The following is a 22,383-nucleotide window of genomic DNA, read 5'->3' as shown; positions in this document are numbered from 1 at the left end:
AATTGCGACGACCGAGAGCCGGCGATCCAACAGCGAGCAGGGCAAACAAAAGACTAAAGCCAGCTTCAAGTTGGAAGTTGCCGCTGCGCCAAAAGTTGCTGCCGTCGAGCAGCAGCAACAGCAACAGCAACAGCAACAGCAACAGCAACAGCAACAGCAACAGCAACAACGACAACGACAACGGCAACAATAGCAACAACGACAACGATCGACCGATCGTGTGTACCGATAGCAATTGTATGAGTACACCGAAAATAAAGAACATTTAATAGAATAAACCTACAAATAATTAGTTAAAAAAGGTTTTTTAAATTAATTTAAATAAATAAAGAAGATTTAATAGAATGAATCTTAAACTATAAAGTTCCAAAAGGGTTTATTAAATTAAATAAATTTTATTTAAAAATAAAAAATTTTTTTTTTATTATTCATTGCTAAATTCTTCAGATTATAATTTATGTTTTTAATTTTTTTTTAAATGAGTTGGAAGTTTATTGTTTTAGATAAATAAATAACTAACTTTATTGGCAAGAAAAAGGTTTTCTAAAAAACTCCACATTATTTAATAAACTATTTTTTTTAAAGTAACATTCAAAAGCAGAACTAAATTGTACTACTGCAGAAATGAATTTTAAAGGCTGCTATCGGTTAATAAATAATAGTTCATGACAACTTAGCTTTAAATTTTTATTGTGCAATGCATAATATTTTAATGTTATTATATTTTAGTCACAATTTGTTTATAAAAAAAAATATATATAAAATATTTTCTCATTTAAAATTTTCAAATTTTTTTTGTTATTTATCTTTTGGGTGTCAAAACTATGATCATTTCTGCCAGTGTATCTGTGAGTAGTGGTACGAAGCGAGTGTACTTGTGTTGGTGTTTGCAGTGCAAGAGCAAAATCAAAGAACCAGCAACAACAGTTACAGCAATATTGCTGAAAAGGGAAAGGGCGCTTGAGTTTGTCATTGCTGAAAGAGAGAAAGAGAGCCAGATGCTCGGTGGAGATATATCAACAAGTCAATGCCAAAGGTTTTTTTTTATTTTTTAGTACCAGACTAATTAACCTATTAATAGGACAGCCATAAAAGATAAGGTCTTAGAATCACAGTTTTCATTGTTTGTAGTTCTAGAGCTGAGACATACATATATTATTATGGGTAGTACACTTTATACGTATACAGGCCTTTACTTTACAAAAATAATTAGTAGAAGTGATTTAATTATAGTTTTACGTATGTATGTACTTGATCTTTGACATTTTTTTTTCAAACTCAATAAAAAATTAAAAGAAATGTAGCAATTTATTTGTTTAATTTAAGTGAAGTGGCTCTTAAGGTCATATTTTATAAGATTTGTTTGATGTACAAGTGTAAACTCTGATAATTTAAATTTACTTAAATACTCGTATAAGACTGACCCAAAAGATATTTAATTCTAGTGAATGACAATCTGCGATGAAATATCTAATTAAAAAAATCTTTGAACTTTTTAAAAGATTTACTTTTACACATTTTTTGTAGAATACTTTCAGAATGTTTTCCAATCATTTCAAAAACTTGAGGATACTCAATAAAAATATTTATGCTCAGTTAGTAATTAAAACTCAGTGAATCAGATCAACTTGTCCCCTCTAGATACCAAATAACTAAAACCCCCTTGAATTTCTAATTCTCCAGTGATCACTCTATCTTGCCCACCCATTCGCACTGATTTCTTATAATTGCCAGTGATCATAGCAGTTGGACCTTAATGACAACCACCGGGGAGTGAGTACAGTGGCTGATGGCCAATGAACACCTATGTATTTACAGGTAAGGAAAGTTGGCAATGCAGGTGCCGTTATAAGTAATGCAATGCAATGGTCAAGAATTGATCATGATCTCCGTCGTAATAATGATGAAAAGCTCGGAAAGCACGGAAATGCCATGGAAAATTGCTTAATGAACCGTTTCGCAACGCGTCTGCTCCAAATGGCCATCATGGCTATATGGCTATAGATTCTCTCGTTCGTCACCCAACCAGTCCAATGGATCTCAGAGTGGACCAATCCAATCCAAAACGAATCGAAACCATACCAAACCGAACAGAGCAAGTTCAATGCCATTAGGCAAACTGCCACTGAAAACATTTCCACAAACTATTCTCCGACTGTCCATAAAAGTGGTTAAATATGTATAAACACAGAAACACTTCACATATCTCCCGGCGAACACGAAAATATTTATTGCGTAGGAACCCAGACACAGAATGTAAGAAAAACCCAACTGCACACAGAATTTTCTGGATTCTACCTGCATATAGTACTCCACTTGCTTTTATTTATCATCGTGTTTTTATATTTTATTTATTTTTTATATTTTGCGCAGGCGGCACTTCAAATTGCGATTCGGATGGGATCGGAAATCGAGAAGGGGGAAAAGAAGTTGGATGGAAATGGGGATTGGAGTTGTCTCGATGACTGCTGATGAGGGGCCAAGTTTAATGGTTGCAGAAGAAAAAGTTTAAGATGAGATTGCATTTGAAATTGGACGAGGACAGGTATCTCCAACCAGATGCAAATAAAAGGAGGCACGGAACAATATTCCAAATACTTCAATCAAAGTTGTTTAGATAATGAGGCATCTATTGAAAATGCAGTGGATAGAAAAATCACAAGCTGTTGCGGTTTGAAATACAGATAATGCGGTGCAAATACTAAGAATTTAAATACAAATTATCTTGGCAAGCCGCAAATGGTGAAAAATATTATTCAATACTTTTACCGACATCGTAAAAAATAGTTTTAAAACTCATTGCAAATTCCTCACTTTGCTTAACTGGATAACGGAAAACACTTCACGTTCCACCTTGTTTATATGGCAAATATTTTCCCTTAAAGGTACGTTTTATTTTCAAGCCGTAAACGTTTATACGACCTGCAGCGCCAATGGATTTTCAATAAACGGTTCTGTTTTCATACCCCCCATAAAAAAAGTTAAATCGCAGTAAACCCCCAACTTACCCGAAAACAGAGGGGAAAAAATTTAAAAACAGTCGGGGGGCGAATGTCGAAATACTCAATACTCGTCGTGACTCACCTGTAAAGAGATGGAAAAGCGGAAAAATATAATTTATATTTCGGGGAATTAATCATAAATCATAGCATGTTAATAGGCGGCGGCAAGCAAAAATGGTACATATTTCAACAGATAAATTGGACTGTTGCAAAAATGATGAAGTCACGTCGCAAGTCTTGTGGCACGTGCCTCAAAATACAAAAAAATACAAACATAAAATAGCGACAAAGCATAATTAACTAATTAATTTGCCAGACAGCCGGCAACTCAAACTGAAAAGTTATTTCCAAGCGGTGGGAAAAATGGGAGCTAGTTTTTCTATGGGTTGTGGGTGTCTGCCTGCCGTTGAGTGAAAAAAAAAAAAAACACAACTTGAGTGAGTGTTTTGAGCCGGTTCCCTTGTAACTTTTTTATTTGCTTTTCTTGGGTTTGTTTTTATTTTAGTTTTTATTCGCAAACATTTCAATTGCTATTTGTCAGCGTTTTAGCTCTTTGTTTGCTCCCTATGGTTTATGCCTGTTTGCTCGCCTGGCTCTTTATTACTTATTTTTGCTTCGGACTTTTAATTAAAGTCCGCTTTTATTGCCCTCGGCAGTGGCCGAAAAGTCACGTGACATCGTTGGACATTGTCCATAAAAATCTGAGCAAGGTATGCGAGGACTTGGATTACTGGCGCCTGATGAATGATCACCCCGGTTTTATGCTAAACGGAAGGCCATATCATATTTCACTCAGGTTCAAATCAAAGGGGAATGGGTAGGTTATGGAAGGAGAGTCATCCGGCTCGGCAGAAGTCTTTAAAATGCTGTTATTAAATCCTCAAAAAAAACTGGAATGAGGTTAATCCAATTAGGCTTTATAAGGCTTAAAGTGATTGAGTAACGTTTTATGAACAAGAAGATAACAACAAATTGGCATGACCTCTTTAAAAATCTTTATGAAGTAACTTGGTTTTGAAAACATTAAAAAACGGCCTACCCATCAAAAATAATAGCTGATTTATGACGGTAACTAGAAACATACTTGGTTCTATTTACTTATACCTCTGAAAAGTTAATTACTTTTATCACTACACCTCCACTTGTACTTAAACCAAAGTACCCAAAAGTTAGATCTTCATTTTAAAACTAATGACCCTCCAACCAAATCTCCTGAAATACTACCCCAGTCAAGTATGAACACATCAATCCTTCTTAAGTTAATAACACTTGACAAAAAATGCAAATTAGCCAAGAGACCTGGCAACTTTTCAGTGACATTTTTTGGGCAGGAGAAAACTTTTCTAAATGGCGTGCCCAAAAATGTTGAATTATGTAGATTTTATACCCTTTCCGGAGGACCAAAACTGCCAGTCCCACAAACACACAGGACCCACTTCAAATGAAGGACACTTTATGAGCTTACCTCTGCAGACCAGGAATTCACTCCGCCTTCATCGACCTTTAATGCCAACTAATTGGCCACGGATTCAATGTTACCAAGACACCAAATTCCTGCCCTAATGGGCGTGTAAAGGTAAGAGTGTTGTGTCAGGTGTGTTGAATTCGAATCGAACAGAAAGCGCCGAACCGTTAACTCCAAAAATATTCATAAAAACATATTTTTTTGGTTTTCTTAAATGTTTTTAAAATTATAACAGTTAAATGCGTGCTATGCTGATCGAAAATAAATTAATGTATTGTCAATAAATATGATTTCAAGAGAAAAATTCCCTTAATCGGTATATATTTATAAAAGTACAATAAATTTCAGAAAAGAAAAATCGTGATAAAATCAATCTATAGTTTTACGTAATAAAAATACAACCACACATTTTAATTTATTTTTTACAGCAATAAATAATAGCTATTTTGACCTTCATGTTTAAATAAGTTTATAAACAATAAATTCCATGTATTATTTTAATTAAATTGCACCTACTCATATCGCATCTTATTTATAGATTATTTTATAGAACCACATTTTTCAATCTTTAACTTGCTATGCTCGTATCTTTGTATCTACCTATCTCACCCACTTTGGCTGAACTTAATGATGCCGCGCGAATGCTGAAACCACCGAAACAATCCGCTGGCAATTTCCTGGCAAATCCAAATGAATGTTGAAATACTTTTTGGCTTTAACTGTTGCTTCGTGCATACGTGCACAAATAACCGTTATAATACGGTTTATAGCCACATCTGCCAACCGATGATGAAACATAATTATGTTGAATCACTCACGTATCTGAAGGATACAAAGAGCAGGGAAACGGTAAAAGCAAAATGTATCTGTAGGTGGCAAATGACAGAGGAGGCCAATTGAAAGACCAAAAAGGAGAAACTCTTAAATGAAAGCGAACGAAAAGACCAACAATTATACGGCAGAATTCCCTAACTAAGACGAACCAATCAGCTTAAAGTTCTCCCTGCCTGACAATTTTGTCAATCAGTCTTCTCTTCATTTCCTTGAATTTATTCCCAGCCTTTATTACCTTAAATTGTTTGAAGTAAATTTCTCTTGAATTTTACGTTTTGCAGATAAAGAAAAAGGAATTTGATAAGATTTTATAACAAATTCTAGGTATTTTTTTATTGCATTCTGAAACTACTAAAACCACTTACAAAATTGTAATATATCCCTTTCTCTACATGAAAAATTTAATATTGTTCCCATTTTCTATTTAATATTTTTAAGCCTTTAAGTTCCTCGTTTCCTTTCTCTGCTGCCACATTAAACCATCATCATGGCTAGAACCAACCAAGCAGCTAGTCGAAAATAAAAAAATAGGTATATAAAAGTCCTTAGCCACACAATGACTCGGGGGAACCGCCGAAATGGAAAGGAAATCCCCTCGACCGCCCATAGAAATGCAAATGCAAATAAGCCAAAAGGCTGCAACAAGATGCTGATGAGTCGAAAGGAAACTTCTGCACTCCAAGCTAAAACACAAAAAAAAAACTACAGTAAAAGGCAGTAACAACAGTGAACTTGAGCCACCAAAATGCGTTGAAAATCGCGTGGGGCAGATGGGGCGCAAAAGGGAAAAGTCAAGCGGGTTCAACGCACCAACAAAGGCGGCAACGGCAACGGCGACGGCAACAATGGAAATTGGCCAACAAATGTCAGACGGATCCAAAACAGGACAAAGGCGTGTTTCAGGGGCGGCGGGGGGCGTGGTCATGACCATGTAAGAGACATGGATTACGCATTAAGTGAAATGAAATGCACAAAATTATTCCCGGCAAAGCGACCAATCAAAGCGGAAATAAAGAAAATCCACAACTTTAAAAGTTCCGGAAAATTCCGCTTAACTGTTGCTGACCAGAATGGGTTTTCCAGTGGGCTTTTCCCTCCTCAGACGGACACGTGCATTTTTCCCACACATACGAACATTTTCACCACCCAACAAAGTGGAAAACTTTCACAAAACGCACCTTGTTTAGCTATTGTTTTGGGGCTTCCTGATGGATTTTTTTTTGCTTCTTCTGGGTTTTCCCCGTATTGCTTTTAATATCTTGCACCAATAACTTTTAACGAGTGATTTTTTTTCACAGAGGTTTCCCTCTAGATTTACGTAAAGTCCCCGACTCGAAGGACACAAAATACTCGCATCCGCCGCCACTTCCGAATCGTTGAAGAACTGAGCGCGAACTGGAATCCGATGAGATGATGGTCTGGCCAGAAGGCTTTAAGAGACTGGTTTTCGGTGCGTTTGTCGTTTTTCGCCACCTTTTGGTAGTAATAAAGAGGCAGCGGCAGTAACTGCAATAACAACGACCACATCCCAAGTCCTGAGCGGCCGAACAGCTGACTTTTCTAGCCGGTTTTTATAAGCGGCGAATTGGGAGGTCGCAAAGAGAGTTCTGTGCTCAACCCTCTCTTCTGAAAAACTGGAAAAAATACTCCAAGCAACCAAAAATTGAAAAAAATCTATATTAATATTAATCCATTTACTAACATTCAAAACAGGTGAATCCTACTATAATTATGATAAATAAAAAGGTGTCGGAAAGTATGCATTTAGAAAAAGGTTGTATATCGGAATGAATTTCATTGGGCTTTTTTTTTTACTAAAATATATTGTAGCATACTTTTTGACACATTTTTAAGTTATTAAAATGATTTTTATTAATTTCTGTGTTAATTTCGAATAAAAACAGAATTTACCTATCATCTAACAATTTATACAAATGAAACATTTCAAACTTTTACCTTACTTTAATTTAACTTACTAACAAATCATACTAAAAATTGACAGTTAAGACCATCTTTTCACTAACATTTTATTTAAAGGAAACGTATTTTCAACACATATTAGACTTTTACCTTGACTTATTTTTTATATCATTAAAAATTCTGAAAAAATATTTTTAAAGCTGGCAATAATGTTTCAAAATTCTCTCTCAGGACTTATAGAATTTCTCTTTAGTCCTATCAATTCGCCGTGGCCAATCCTCTCTGCATTACCATATTTTGTTTGTACCTGCGCAGTGGCAAGGACCTCGCACTCCCCCTAAATTCCCCCTCTTGAACTCCCACCCCCGTTACACACAACAAAGCAACTACTACAACACGCCACACACAAAATTAAACAAGTTGCCTACCCCAAAAAGAGTTGTACACGCCGCTTTCCCCGCGCTTAAAATTATGTTTGTCGAAGTTCTCGACTGTAAAATTTTGTGGCGTGCCCCCATTTGATCAGATTGAAGGGGAAAAGTGGGTGGCAGTGGGTGGGGCAGGGGGGAAAGCGGCCAAAGGGGGAGCCTCGAAATGCAACCACAACAAGCTGCGCAACAGTAGCGACAAAACAAACGCAACCCACACTTGACCGCACGCCTCGAGTCGGCTGGCAATCGAGACCACAAAATACTCAAGCACTGCGGAAAATGTGTCACCAAAATTGGTCATCGAAGTGGTAAATTTCCCATAACAATATAACCATAAATACATAGAGTTTACAAACTATAAATGATTTGAAATGAATTTTTAAGATTGCTAAAGCTATTGCTGAAGCTATTTTTATAAGGTCTATCTTGATATAAAATGTTGCCATTTTCTAGTGTCTTTCAGATGTTTGATAGCTTTTTGTTAAATTTTATTAAACTTTTTTAATTGTTTTTTTATTGTGATCTGTAACTTTAACAATTATGATATTTTTTTATGAATTTTAAAGAAAATAAATTTTTTTTATAGAGTCCGTATCTTATGGGATGTTTGTTTTCAATCTTCATATTTTTAGAAATATTTTTTTTAATGCCGTATTTAAAGTTACGGTTAATCTAATTATAGTTGTGAGTAATTTTTTAATTCCATATTGAGTAAAATAATTTTATATTATTTCATATTACATGTATATGTATTTCTCTCTGTGCACTTTTCACACACATGATTACGAATTTTGCGGTGTACCATGCGGCGTATGAGTAACGCTGAAAAGGGGAACGCCTGTCTTGCCTGATAGTAATTATCGGGCACAGTGCCGCCGCACAAAAGGTTGTCAATGAAGCGTTTGCCGCCTCCGTTCCGACACCCACTTGGTCACGCCCCCAAGCCAGGGGGGGGGGGCTTTATTCGAGTGAATATCGCTCATACGCCCGCTGGGCTTCCCAGGGCACATTTAATGGGGTTAAGTGAGTTATGATTATTTCAGTGATAGAAGAAGAGGCGAACATGCAGAAAAGGAACTCTACTCCAGGACACATACATATATGTGGTTGGTTTATTTATGACTCTCTGGCTGTAGAGGCTTTCGTCCTTTACTTAACCACATTTTGAGGTCCTGGAGCTGGGCTTCTGCCATCCGAGTCCCGGCGTAGACAAAAAACAAATTAGAGCCGGGTGACATTTTTATTGCTATTTAGCCTGGTGTGCCGGTGATTGTGTGTGCCAGAGTTTGTGTAACGAGAGCATTGCTCGGCTTGTAAGGTAAATGAACTTTGTGGAAAAAAGTTCCTTGGCTTGAAACCCAATTGTTTTTTTTGGTTTTTTCTGCCTAAAGACGACGGGTAAACACTTCCGTTGGGCAATTTTCAATTACACCAAGAATCCACAGAGATTGACGACATAAATCTTGGGGCTCAAATCCCACAACGACAAACGAATCGATGGCAGAGATTTTGAAAGGAAAAACGTATATCCCCAAGGGTTCCCATTTTTCCTAGCTGAAAGTGTACACCTCATTAGGCAAAAAGGGCCAAACATAATTATGAAAAACGAAGGAGACACAAACCGTATAAAACAATAAGATGCCCGAGCAAACTCAGGTCCTGCAGTTGAATGTCCTTTTTATGCCACAGCATCATGAACCGAAATGGAGGAGCCACAAGAAAGGTTTGAGGAGCTCCTTGAATTGGTATCATTATGAGGCCACGACTTTCCCTTTTTCTTGTTCTTATTGCCATAAGAAGACTTTTAGCTTTAAGCTCTTACTTTTTTCTATTTTCAAAAGAAAAACAAATACCTTTCGGGTCCTGCTTGATTTGGGAGATGAAGGCCCGTCAGTCGGTGACCCCACGAGACAGACGAATTGTAAACAGCATCCCCATACACATCAACGTTTTTTCGTACATAATGTTTAACTTTTTCATTTGTTTTTATACTAGCTACCAAGTTTGAGTTAGGAAAGTTTTTCGGTTTCCACCTTTCCCAATAAAAAGTTTTTATTTAACTCTGTCTGGTTGGGGATTCTATTTGAATTTTAGGCATTTTGCTTTGCTGTGTTCACTAAAAGTTTCTAGAAAGAAGTTAAGGTATGCTTTTGAAAATGTTTTTTTTTTCTTAGCCGGGGTTTGTAAAAAATCTTGTTTCTTATATTAAAATAAAAACATTTTTTTTTACAATGTATGCAATAAAAGTCAATTATTACTCTTAGATAAAAATAATATTTTATATTCATTTCAATGAAACTGTATAAAATCCCCAATTATTTCATTTTGTACCTAATAAATTATATAGTAAAACCTGTTATTGTTTACTTATATTTTACAATTTTTTTAAATTAAAATATTAAATATTTTAATTCTTTATCTTTAAATTTAAATGCATTTTTTTTTGATTATTAATGTCTAACAAAATGATAAAATTTATAAAATTCGGGCCAATCATTTAAAAGTTATAAGCAAATAATATCTACGTTCTTTCTTGCTTTACACTCAATTCTACATTTTTTTTTGAAGCGCCATCTATATCTGGAAAAAACCTTCGCACAAGCAAAGACGGCTAGCAGAGACACAAACCAAGAGAAACCCGCTTTTCTTTTACATATGGGACGTTCCATTCCATACACACCCCTTTTTTTTGTGATCAAGTATGACTTTAAAAATAAATAATAAAAAAAACGGGGTGGCAGAGTTAATGTGGATCGTCTCATATCTTCTTTAAACATCAAAAATATAATAATAGTAGGTAATCTGGAAATTGAGTAAATTCAATAATTATAATAACATATTAGCAATAATCCATATTTGCGGCGGCAACAACAACATTTATATAATAAATAATTTTTTCTTCAAGAATTTCGATTTTTTATTACCAAATATGTTAGTCAATCAAAGGAAATTAAATGGATAAGGGATATAAAAGCCAAACTACACACAAATATAAACACAAAGCATTAACATCGCAGGGAAGGAAACTAAAACAAAAACTTCTAAGAATCGTCGTTTGTTTTTTAAATAACATTTTATTAATATAAAGTTTATTTGCTTCATGGCTTCTGCCTCCATTTGTCTGGTAAATTATATAAACATGTAAATTATAGCGAAATAATGAATGCTACGTAAGAAAATGGTTCGCTGTCAAACTTAATCTATTAAATTTTGAGCTGAAAATATACAAAGAGATTTTAGAAAATATTTTATCATTAGTAGATGTAGATGGTAAATGTAAATTTCTTTAGTTCGTTGGTAACTTCGAATTTTCGATTATCTCGTTTAAGTGCTTAACAATTATTTTGAGGGAGTACATAATGTGGATTAAGTATTTAATTGATTAATTAATAGGGCATAATTAAGTAAACGTATAAAAATCATTGGCACAAGTTGCAGTCAAATTAACAATTAATTAAGAAGGAAAACGAGGGAACTGTGTTAAAGAACTCATTTTTTGTTTTCTTGCCACGGTTAGAGAGCATAGATGAATGGTATAATTTTCGTTTGCAATTGCACAGTGGGTGGTTCCAAAAATAAACTAGAATAAACATAGGTTTCGTTTCGTATAACATAAATTGCACTTAGCATAGAAGTTGAGAATACTTTTGGTTCTTGGAAATAAAATCTAAATTAAAAGTAAATGTACATATTGGTATATTTCTCATCCTATGGCTAATTACTGTAAGTGGAAATTTAAGTGCACTTGGTGGCTAATTCATATGTAAAAAAAAAAATAGTAAATCATAATTTTCTCTCTCTTTCCAGTTTCACCATAATTATACAACAAACAATATAACAGCAACAACAATCAGGCCCCATAAACGAGGCATTCAGGTGTGCGCAATTGCAATAATGATAATCACACCAATTACGATCAGGCACAAAGTGAGCAAATCGTTCGGTGTAATCAGGCCCACGGTGCAGGCGACAAATACGTGCTCGAGTGTAGTCCAACTGCCCCGGGTTGCACCACCAACCGCTCCAGCTCCAGCTGCATTTGCATCGGCAGCCGCCTGTGGTGCAAGTGGTGCCACAGTTCGCACCTCGCCGAAAACGGAAAGAGCCTTGCAGCTGGTAGTCGGCCGTTCATCATCATCATTATGATCGGGATTCGCCGGAAGTCCTTTGCGACGCTGATGTGTCTGGGTCTCAGTTACACTGCCTTCCTCCCCATCCGCCTTTGCTTCACTGCCCGCCTGCTCTTTCCCAGTATCTTCATCAACATTGTCATCATCAATCGATTTAATGGCTTCGTTGAGTGGCTCTGATTTAATTTCTTGCTCCACTTCGGTTTCGAAATTCACTTTCAGCTCGGAAATGCTCAGGTTGAGTTGGGGGGTCTCGTAAACGATGCTTTTGCGACGTGTGAACGGCATCACCGAGTCGCTTTCGTCCAGTTCTAGTTCCTCCAACTGATCGTACGAAATTTCGTTAAGTCCTGTTGCGTTAAGTTCTGTGGCGTCAAGATCTATGCTATCTAGCTCATTATAAGAGGTGTCGTTGAAACGACTTTCGTTATGATTATCTTCGTCAAGTAGACTTTCGTCCAGTTTGTTTTCCTCAAGCTCCAGTTCATCTAACTCGTCAAACGAAGCCTCAAGCATTCTATCAATTATTTCCGTTTCGTCCAGTTCCGTTTCGTCAAGTTTAAAATGCATTTCATCAAGGGAAGATTCGTTGAGTAAGCTATCGCTAACTTCGATTACAGCAAATCTTAAGCCGTCTACCTCATCTGTTGGGATTCTTTGAAGGGTCTCAGTGGTCAGATTGTAAACATCTTGGCTCAGACTGACAGTTTCGTTAAGTTTCAATTCTTCAATTACTGATACTATTTCTTCTTTCGCTAAGCTGTCTTCCTCAATCGTTGATCCTGTTTCTTCGCTACTCTCCCTAGTTATTTTCAAATTTGCTGCATTAATACTTTCGTTAAGTTCTATTTCTTCCCTTAGACTCTCTTCCAACTCTTCCTCTGTGGGCAAAGGTGGGAAATCTTCGGCCCCCATCCGATCACCACTTCCTAAACACTCCGTATCGGTTTGCTCGTCATCAGTGGACTCAGAAGCACTGATGGAAACCTCGGATACGTAATGCTCCCTGACCTGAAAGCGACTATTGTAGGTGGTCTGCAGTTCCAGTGAGGCATTCGCATGGTTCGCCAGGGGATAGTCCGTGAGACTTACATTCCCCGAGTCCGGATTGGAGGAGGTCTCCTCCAGGGAGCTCAAGGAATCGAATTGGGTTAGAGAAGCATTCCCCGTACCTTCCTCGTCACGATCCATTACGATGCGAATTTTACTGGCATAGATCCGATTAAAGTTGGGCGACAACTTCAGCGTGGACTCCACCTCCTCGTGATCCTGCTCCGGAATCGTCTCAAGCTTATAACTATGGCTACTACAAGTGCTAGCATTATCGTTAGAGGATGGATGGGTGGTTGAGGCTATGGTGGAGGTGCTAGTAGTAACATCAAGTTGAACATTCAAAACGGGATTAGTAGCGCTATTAGCTGGATCGAGCTGGGCGGGATTAGTAGTATTGGCAGTGGTATTGGCATTGGCATTGGCATTGGCGTTGGCGGATTCGGAATCAGGCGAACTCGGGGCCTCAGTGGCGGTGGCGGGATCATCTCCGTTACCTGTGGCATTATGCGTCAGCCGGCTGCGATGATGATGCTGCTGTTTCGGTTGCTCCTCGATGCCAAAAATGGCGGCCAGCTCCTCGCTGGAGTTGTACTGCGATGGTGAGGATGTGGAGGAGCAGGATGCTCCTCTATCCCGGTTCCTGCCCCTCCGCTCACCCACCGGAGTCAACTGAAGCGGTGGTGGCGAACTGGAGGAGACAGTTGGCTTGGACTCCTCCACACTCGGATTAGTGGTGCTACTGATCGTATTGCTCTGACTGGTGCTCATCGTATTGGTGGTGCTAATGGTGGTGCTCTGCGGTGTCGACTGCACCTCGTACGAGGTGGTGCTAAAGGTCTTGATCGGATCGGTGCTGGGTGCATGGTAATCGCTGCTCTGCGACTTGATGTAGTCGCTGGAGGAGTACGGATTGAAGGAGGTGATGCTCGAGGAGAGCGGACGGCTGGCGCGCGAGGGACTCGACGACTTGGCCAGGCAGTCGCTGCTCGAGCTGAACGAACTGGCGGTGGTGCTCACATTGGGTGGGAAGCTCCCGCTGCCGCTGCCACTCCCACTCGTCATGCTGGGGGCGGTGGTGCGCTGATCATCGGTGGTGGTGGTCATGTTCGAGCTGCTGCTCTTCGCCTGACGCTCGCACTCCTGCATGATCTTGTCAATCTCCTCGAGCGTCGTCGTTGGCTGGCTCTTGCCGTGATTCTCTGGAACGGGACAAACGAGAGTGGCATCAGCGGCTGCACCACCCGTTGCATTGGTGGTGCTGTTGTTGCTCATATTACAGGTGGCCAGGTTGTCATAGTCCGGATTGTTGGCCAGTTCGCTCAACTGCCTCATGCAGCGCCTGGCAATATGCTCGATCTTGTCGGATTGTATGGGATCCAGTTTCTTGATGAGATGCGGCATCACCAGCTGTTCGCCTCCGGCTCCAGTCTTTGTGGTTTGGGTGACCTGCAGAGCTTCGTGCACTACCACCGGTGGCTCTGTGGTCACAATGTCCTTGAGGATCTTCTCGCACACGGCATTTGCCGCCTCGGAGACCTCGTCGATGGCCCGGATGAGTTTACCCTCCTTGTGTAGCTTCCTTAAGGGTTTGTCCTGAGGTTCCTGATCCCCCTCTCCCGCATCGGGCAGAGTTTCCAACAGCATCTGGCCACAGCGTTTGGCTGCCTCGGAAACAGCTTCGATCTGCTGCAGTTCATCCTCCATTCTCTGTTGCTCTGCATTCAACTTGGGCCTGGCCGCTGTGATCAGAGCCTCCTTTCGGAGCTCATGCAGTTCCTGACTGAGTTTAATGCTGCTGGCCTGCGCATCCTGGGCAATCTTGTTGAGGGCATCGTCCAACATGGGCTCAGGGGACAAACTCTTGCGGGGAGCCGGCACAGGTGGTGTTTTCTCTTCTTTGGTCAGTCGCTCGGGCAATTGGGCAATAGCTCCTCCCTGACTCGGATGCCTGAAGGGTATGGGATGATGCTTTCTAGCCAAATCCAGTTCTTCATCCTGCGCCTTTAGCTTGCGCAGTAGATCGAGTGTGGCGGGTACATCTTTGGTATCACTGCCATCCACTTCACCCTGCAGATTGGACATGCTACCCGCTCTCTCAAGGTTGCGGGTCAGCTCCATGTAGCTCTTGAGATCTCCTCCCGAAGGTTTCGCTGCATCTCTTTGGATCAGGTTGTATATGTTTGCCGACTGGGTACGGATGGCCCGTTGCTTCTTTTGCATGGGATAAATAAAACTGGATTTTGGACCGGGAGGATCTTTCCTCAAAGAACGCACAGCCAGATCATCCTTAATGATGTCAGGAGAGCCCGTCTTCTTCTTCACTCTCACTGGCTCCACATGAAGATAATCCGACTGCGGAGCAGGCACAATGGGTCCCACTGGGATGCCAAATGGTGGCTGCTTCTCCGAGGAGCGATGCTGCAGATTGGCCAACTGTAGGTTCCTAAAGGCCACATCATCTCTGACCGGATCAGGTTCACCGGTTGGCGAATCCTCATCCTCGTAATCATCGGCATGCGCCAAGGCGAACTTTTCAAAATCACTGGGCGTGGGTACCCTCATTTTGGATACCACATCCAGCTTGGGTTCCGGCTTGGGCTCCGCTGGTTCAGTGAGTCCAAGTGACTTGTAAATGGCCTCCAGTTCGTTGATGGCCTCCTCCAAGTTGGCCGGCTTTTTGCGGGGGAAGTAAACAGGCGGTGCCACTGCTGGTGTGGAGCTCATTTTGCGTTCCGGATAAACTGGAGGAGGTGCCTGTTGGTGCTGCTCCCTCTTCTCCGCCACATACTCCTCGTACTTGTTGGGCAGATCGTCGCCAGATCGCCTGCTCTGATAATGATGCGGCATTGAGTTGGTCTTGTGCACATCCCGATGGCGAATCTCCACATAGTTTTGGTTACCACGCTCTGCAGTGGGTTTAATGTGCAGACTTCCGCAAACTATGTTATCCTGATTGGGTGAAGGATTCGCCGGTGGCGCATTCCTTTTGGGTTTCTGCACCTCTGAGTACATGGGCATGGGATAGGTTCTCAGTTCACTTAGTCGCGAACTGGAAAAGGATCGCGGTTTGGCCAAAGGCTGCTGGGGAACGGGATTCGGCGTGGGTAGTCCACTCTTCGAAGTTCGCAATATTCCACTGGATGCCGGCACTCCTGTGCTATCCATCCTGCCTGCATCCATCATGTGTATGGGTTTCCTGGAGCGCGGTGTTGCATCTGCCACATAGTGGAAATCAATGCCATTTGGCAGGGATTGCTTGCCGGGATTGGCATTCCTCTCAGAACGGGTTATGAATCTCCTGTGATGCGGCTGCTGTTGACTCACAGGGGCACTGACTATCGAGGAACTGGGCTGGGAGTTGAGCGAGTGCACCGACTGGTAGTGAGGTGGCTGCCAAATGCGATCATCGGATGCACATCGACTGTTGTGATCGAAGGCGTAGGACACGGGACGCAGGTCTCCGGAACTGGAGCCAATCTGACCAGAGCCTCCTCCCACATGAACCCTTCTCAGCGGATCCCTTGGCGGCGGTGGTGGTGGCAACGGTTTACTCTGCATCCTTCCATTTAAATTCTGCAGATGTATGTGACTGTCGTAGCTGATGCTCCGCTTTCCATCGCTCTGCATCGCATTCTGGAGGTTCTTCTGGGGCTGCGGCTGCCACTGGACATAGCCACTGGAGGCATTCGTTGGCTGGTAGATGGACAACGGAAGTGGCTGGGTTTTGTACCGCTGCTGCTGCTGCTGGTGGGTAACCACTGGTGCTCCGCCGTGACTTGGTTCGCCATCCCGGGACAATCGCTTGTAGTAACGCTCATTGCGAGCCGCTCGACTGCGACGACTTTGTCCAGCAGCGGAATTCAAGTGGATGCTCTCATCGCTTCGATACTTAGAGAACGTGGAGGAGTTCAGCGAGATCAGTTCCTCTTCGCTGGAGTGGGCTCCTGGTGGCTTAGGACCCCGCTGCGCCGAGCGGGATTTATGCGGCTGATAACCATTTCCCTGGGACTGCTGCAGGAGTAATCTCCTGTCCAGGGAGTTACTAGAACGCTGGTAGTAGCTCGGTTGATTTTGGTAGTAGGGTTCTGGTTGTATATTCTCCAGGGGTAGGAAGAACTCGTTGTCGATTTGCGGTTGAGGAGGATGTGGTGGAGCCTGCTCTTGACGCGGACTAACCACAATGTGATCGAATTTGCTGCTACCTCGCGAACCCTTGCCATGTTTTCCCTTTGGCTTGCCGACCGATTGACGCTGGGCGGGCACAAAACCCGCCTTGCGATCCTCCTCGCTGGAGGAGGCACTCTCCGCCTCCTTCTTTTTTCGGAACAGCCTTCCGAAGGACCATTTCTGTTTGCCTGAAAGCTGTTGCGAGGATCCTCCGATGCTTTGATTGCCCCTCAGCCGATCCATGTCCTGCTCCTCGTCCTCCTCCTCCTCCTGGTGGTGGTGATGGATGTCCGCTGTGGTCGTGGTGGTTGTGATCACCTTCGAATCGTTGTCGTCGGCGCTGTTCCGGTCATTGGTCAGTTGAAGCTCCCTGGGCAGCGGCAATTGTGGCCGCCAAGTGGTCTGAACAGTCTGTAAATAAATCGAGAAAAATAAAGAGTGTTAGTTTATTTTTTTCGCTCCAATCAAAATCAAGATACATTTATGCCTTATTTGCCCGCAACTAGCGGAACCGCGAGACTGATAAGATTACGTGGTGCCAACTTGTGTTAACTTGGCCCAAAGACCTCAAGATAAGCAAACCCAGTCAAGCACTTAACGATCTTCGCGGCTATCTAAAAGGTTTGAGCTTTTTTTACGACCTCACGTCGCTTGCATTTACATGACAACTAGAAATATAACTTAATCTTGTTCAGGGTCGTTGGTCTCTTAAAAAATAGTCTTAGAAACCCTCAGATCAACGTATTTTTTTCTGAGTGTAAGACACATCTAACTTTAATCTTTTTGAACGTGTCAAGATGAATTTGTATTCTCTTCTTTCATGCGAAAACATTTGCATACAGCTCCCACGCGTTACTTGTTCGTACTTTTTTTAGTGAATTCAGAGCGGAAGCTGCCTATTATCATAGCAAATTAGACATTTAGCAGAGTACTTAGCAAACCGGCTAGGAAAAAAAAGCTATCTAGATAAAGCTCTTATCAGTTTGTTCATGCATAATGCATAATGTATTGTTAAGTTCCTGGAAACAATTCAGCCAATTCACTCATGATCCATCAAAGCTTTTTACTCATAAACCCAAGGAACCATTTAATCTTATCTAAAAATCCCATTTGCCAATTGAAAGGCCCCGCAAACAAATGCTGAAACTAATTAATTTAATTTATTTTACAGCCCTCTCCATACAATTTCCATTCCGGTTTTCAATTTGTTTCTTTTTTTTTGAGGATATTAAACGAAAATAAACCAAATTGCCTGTGAAATTCTATGGGGAGGGCGCATATATAATATTTGTTTATACAGAAAGCTCTGCAATTGGGCTGATTTTTGGGGCACCAGGCGGTGTGTGGGATCTGGACGCCTCATTTCCGTTGCTGACGCCATTCAAAATAGCTAAGGATGACGGCAAATGATATTGGGGTAAAAAATATCCCAAAGGGTTACACTTGTTTCCCCTCCAAGTGGTAAACAAAGAGAATGAGAATGGAAACAAGCATAAGAGATTATGCTCGTGTCGAATGATATTCGATATGGTTGGCATCTGTAAACAAAGACGGGGATCACTTCAAATTATCATGGAAAACATTGGGTTATTAACACTATTATAAGCCACTCCATCTGGAAGTTATGGAATAATGAAAATATCTTACAAGACCTTGTCAAAATGGATCAAAATAAACGGAATATTTTTTAATTATAATTTTGAAGTACCAATCTCTATTATAACCCACTTTATCTATGATCTCATTTCGTGAACTCTTGATATTAATCAATCGTATAAAACCACCTAAAAATGTACAAATCTTCAACATTTGTCTTTCATAACAATTCAAAGTCTCGTAAAAAATGTTAAGAACTTTTTCGACTGAATTACGAAAAACTTTCCAGAACACATGTCTCATCTTGTGGTCCCTCAGTTGTCAACATTGATTTACGAATGAAATTTATGCAAGACTTTCCCAAAGAACTTTTTGTCTGTTCCTCGACATGATTCACAATCGGTTTTTAGAGACTCATTATAAGTTCTGATTTAGACTATATTTATGTAAATTACATGAGAATTCTTACTAGGGAATTTACGGTCTCCTAAACAGCTGCGTAATGTCGGGCAATGTGCCAGTAAAACAGAAAATCATATATGGCTGAGTAAGATGGCCAACAGAAATCACTCATACGCAATGGCGTAAGCCGACCAAACAACAATAGGAACACATATCAAACGTGCGATTGTATCTCTGGGGAAACTATAAATAAGCACACGCAACTCCAGCTGCGAAACCGAACGAGAGATTCCCCAAACTCAAATGGCAAATCCCCAAAAAAAACCAAAAACAAGACGGGCAAAACGGAAAATATTTGAGAAAACTTAAAAATAAAACAGGCATCAAAAGTACAAACTGGGAGGAAAATACAAAATTCGCGCGATATAGATCGAGGTATATAGAGGTACAATCCGTTCCGATCCGATCCGTAGCGAGCACGCACGCTTTCTAGACTGATTATGGCTAAGGAAAAACTTTCCGTGAAGATCGATTCGAAGGCGACTAAAAAAGCTCCCAAAAGAAGCTCCCCAAATAAGTCGTAAGAGCAGATATAGAACTTAAGAGAACCTGCGAATGGGGTGAAAAATTCCCAAGAGTGTATTTTACATGGTTGAGAGGGGCGATAAAGAGGCGGTGCTCTATAATAAGTCCCTTTAGTTAGTCCCTAGTCCCTAGGCTAAATTTCAATTAAGTAAACAGCAAATGGAAACTAAATTGATTTTTCTAGGTTTCCCCAAAACCATGATCATTAAAAGTGTATTACGAACTCATCCGGTCAGTCATTGAACTTTTACCCAGCCTTTAGGCCTTTTAATTAAGGCCGAAAATACGCAATTCAATTAAGTGGGCAGGGAAAACTCTTCAGGTGAAGGCGGTTCGTACATTCATCCTCCAAAAGCTGAAGCGGAAAAATACAAACGTGCACTCAGAAATAAATTGCTCTTAAAATGGTTTTGTCGTTATATAAATTATGGGATATGAAGTATTATGTCTAACAAGCATATCGTTTTTGCATTAATACCATTAAATTTAGCTTTAAGAAATTAGTATTATTTATTTCGGTTAGGACTTAACTGGATATATTTTCCAGTATTTTTACACAGTTGTACAATATTTCTATCTGAGTGTATGTCACCTTTTATTTTCTGTTCTGTCGCCCGATTAACAAGCTCATTAATTTCAGGAAAGGAGGAGGGACCAACTTCTGGTTATGAATGTTCCCCGAAAATAGCCTCTCTATAATACTGATCGAAGATGCTCCACTTGTGTCACATAAACATGTCCGAATGATTCACTCGGCCTGTATATAAACGATGGCTAATGCAATTATCTCTGGTCCAAAGGTAGGAAAAACTGTTTAGACAGCTTGGAAAATCGAACACAAAACCACGAGCTATGCGGAAGATCTAGACGGCGGCGAAACTAAAGTGCACTCGAAAGTGGGTGAAGTGAGTTCCATCTAATTATAGAGGAGCATTTGCTATATATATAAATATATCTGCAGTTAAGAAAGATCAGACGCCTGAGGAATGAGGCAATATGGGTCACACTTCTCGAGAACTGGGAGTAGAGAACTACCTGGGTAAACTCGGATAACCTTGGATTCTCTCCTAACCGCTTCAATACATATTTATTCAAATCGGTTTCGCTAATTCCTTTTTTGCAGCTGTGCATCGAGAAGTTAATGAACTGAAACACGAATTTTAATTACATGTTTAATGGACTTCAATTTGATATTTTTGTTGGGGGGACTTCAAAGCGGGAAAGATTTATGCAGCAATTGCTGTACATATCAAGGGATTTGTAGAGCGTATTTATAAACTTGGCAGTGTAGTTTGAATACCGTTTTAAGTATCTGCCACATCCGCTTGCGAAAGTATCTCTGCGCCATCAAAAGAAGTTGAAATATCTGTGTCAGAGCAGCAGAAAATCCCCCAAGCTTATCACACACATTATGCAAAAAAAAAAAGAGCCGCAAACTCAAATGCCAAGCTGAAATTAAGAAATTTCAGTGTGGAACTGAAGTTTTGAGGCTGACAGAAACAAGTGGTTGGGCTCCACTTGGCACCACTTCTAATTCATTCGGGATGGCCCCAAACAAACGAATGTCTCTGTCTTTCTGAGGTTCGGCTTTCAAGCATGCATAATCTATACTAATTCCTCTGCTCAAAAACGTGGGGTCAATAACACACCATTAGAACTGACCAACTCAGCTGGAAAAACTTTGTTTTAAACTCCCTGTTCTGACTCGACCCCTCGATTTCATTATTATTATTTATGCACAGCACGTGTTGCATTTCTTGACTGCAAGTAGATATGTTTGTTTATCCCGACGAGCTAATGACTAGTGCGTGATATTGTTGATGTTGCTATATTCCCATTGTTTCGAGTGTGCTGCCTTGCGTGAGGGAATCGCAGAAGGGAGTATCTTTTGGATATCATATTGAACCAGGAAGTACGCTCAGCTAACAACGCTTTTCAGCTTTCCTCGCATTTCAAATTATGCATATTTTGTTCATTTTTCACGTCGGCCGGAGCCGAAAAATGTGAGAATTTGTTATGCTGATATGGTTTTTGTCGGATGGGGTTACTTAAGAATTTTACACGGTTCTTTTTGGGGGTTTCTACGGTTGAGTTGATTCTAAGATAAATTCCTTGGGGCTTTTCTGTAAAATCATTTTTGAAGTTTGCCCTTTAACTAGAATTTAATTTTATCACTTCCATACATATTACAATTTTAATTGTAATAGCTTTTTTTACAATTAAATATTTTCTTCTTATTTTACCCAAAGCAATTTTCCACTTGACCAATAAAATGTTTTCCAAAATTTCTTCCATAATTTTAGCAAGCGTTTTTTGTTAAATATTTTCGCTGCTCAGCGCCCAACTTTAACAGACAATGAAAACGAGAAACAATTTTTGAAAGCAGCCGCAGGCATAAAAAGTGTTTGTAGTTTTGCTGCCATTTTGTGGTGGCTGTAATTTCATAAGAAAATAAAAATTCTGCGTAGCCGACGCATGAAAAAATATTTTGCATATTTAAACGAAAAAAAAACACATAACATAATAAGAAAACAAACAACTTGTCGCTTTCGTTTTCAAATGGCGGGGCGTTGAACTTTTCTCAGAAAAGCCGCGTTTGACATGAGATCTTGGGCCTTTACCTATTGGTTTACACTTTACCTTGCTGGGCTGTTTGTTATACAAAACCGACTTTCACTGGAAGTCATTAATTTTCACCCAAATTCGAGTGTGAGTTAAAAAAATAAGCATTTGATCCACACACATGTAAATCGATTTTTAATTGCTCCCAAATGTTCGTTGGGAAATGTAAAGCCTAA

At 40.3% G+C, this 22,383-nt stretch overlaps 1 protein-coding gene across 12 annotated transcripts in view; it reads right to left on the bottom strand.

The window, feature by feature from the left end:
* The window catches only part of LOC119554215 (supervillin), a 126,194-nt gene that overhangs the window by 82,346 nt on the left and 21,465 nt on the right, over window positions 1-22,383 (bottom strand). For 9 of the 12 annotated variants that reach the window (XM_037865021.1, XM_037865028.1, XM_037865031.1 and 6 more), the window contains exon 2: window positions 13,330-17,413. In XM_037865021.1, coding sequence (XP_037720949.1) covers window positions 13,330-17,245 — 3,916 coding nt within the window. In that variant the 5' untranslated portion in view covers window positions 17,246-17,413. Of the gene's footprint in view, window positions 1-13,329; window positions 17,414-19,067; window positions 19,283-19,397; window positions 19,486-22,383 lie in introns of those variants that run through there. The other 3 variants (XM_037865022.1, XM_037865023.1, XM_037865027.1) reach the window with 3 other exon arrangements.

Source organism: Drosophila subpulchrella, chromosome 3L, assembly GCF_014743375.2.
Source record: "Drosophila subpulchrella strain 33 F10 #4 breed RU33 chromosome 3L, RU_Dsub_v1.1 Primary Assembly, whole genome shotgun sequence".
In the NCBI taxonomy this organism is placed as follows: Eukaryota; Metazoa; Arthropoda; class Insecta; order Diptera; family Drosophilidae; genus Drosophila; species Drosophila subpulchrella.
Note: the sequence above shows the minus strand (reverse complement) of the source record. Positions and strands in the feature narration are given on the sequence as shown.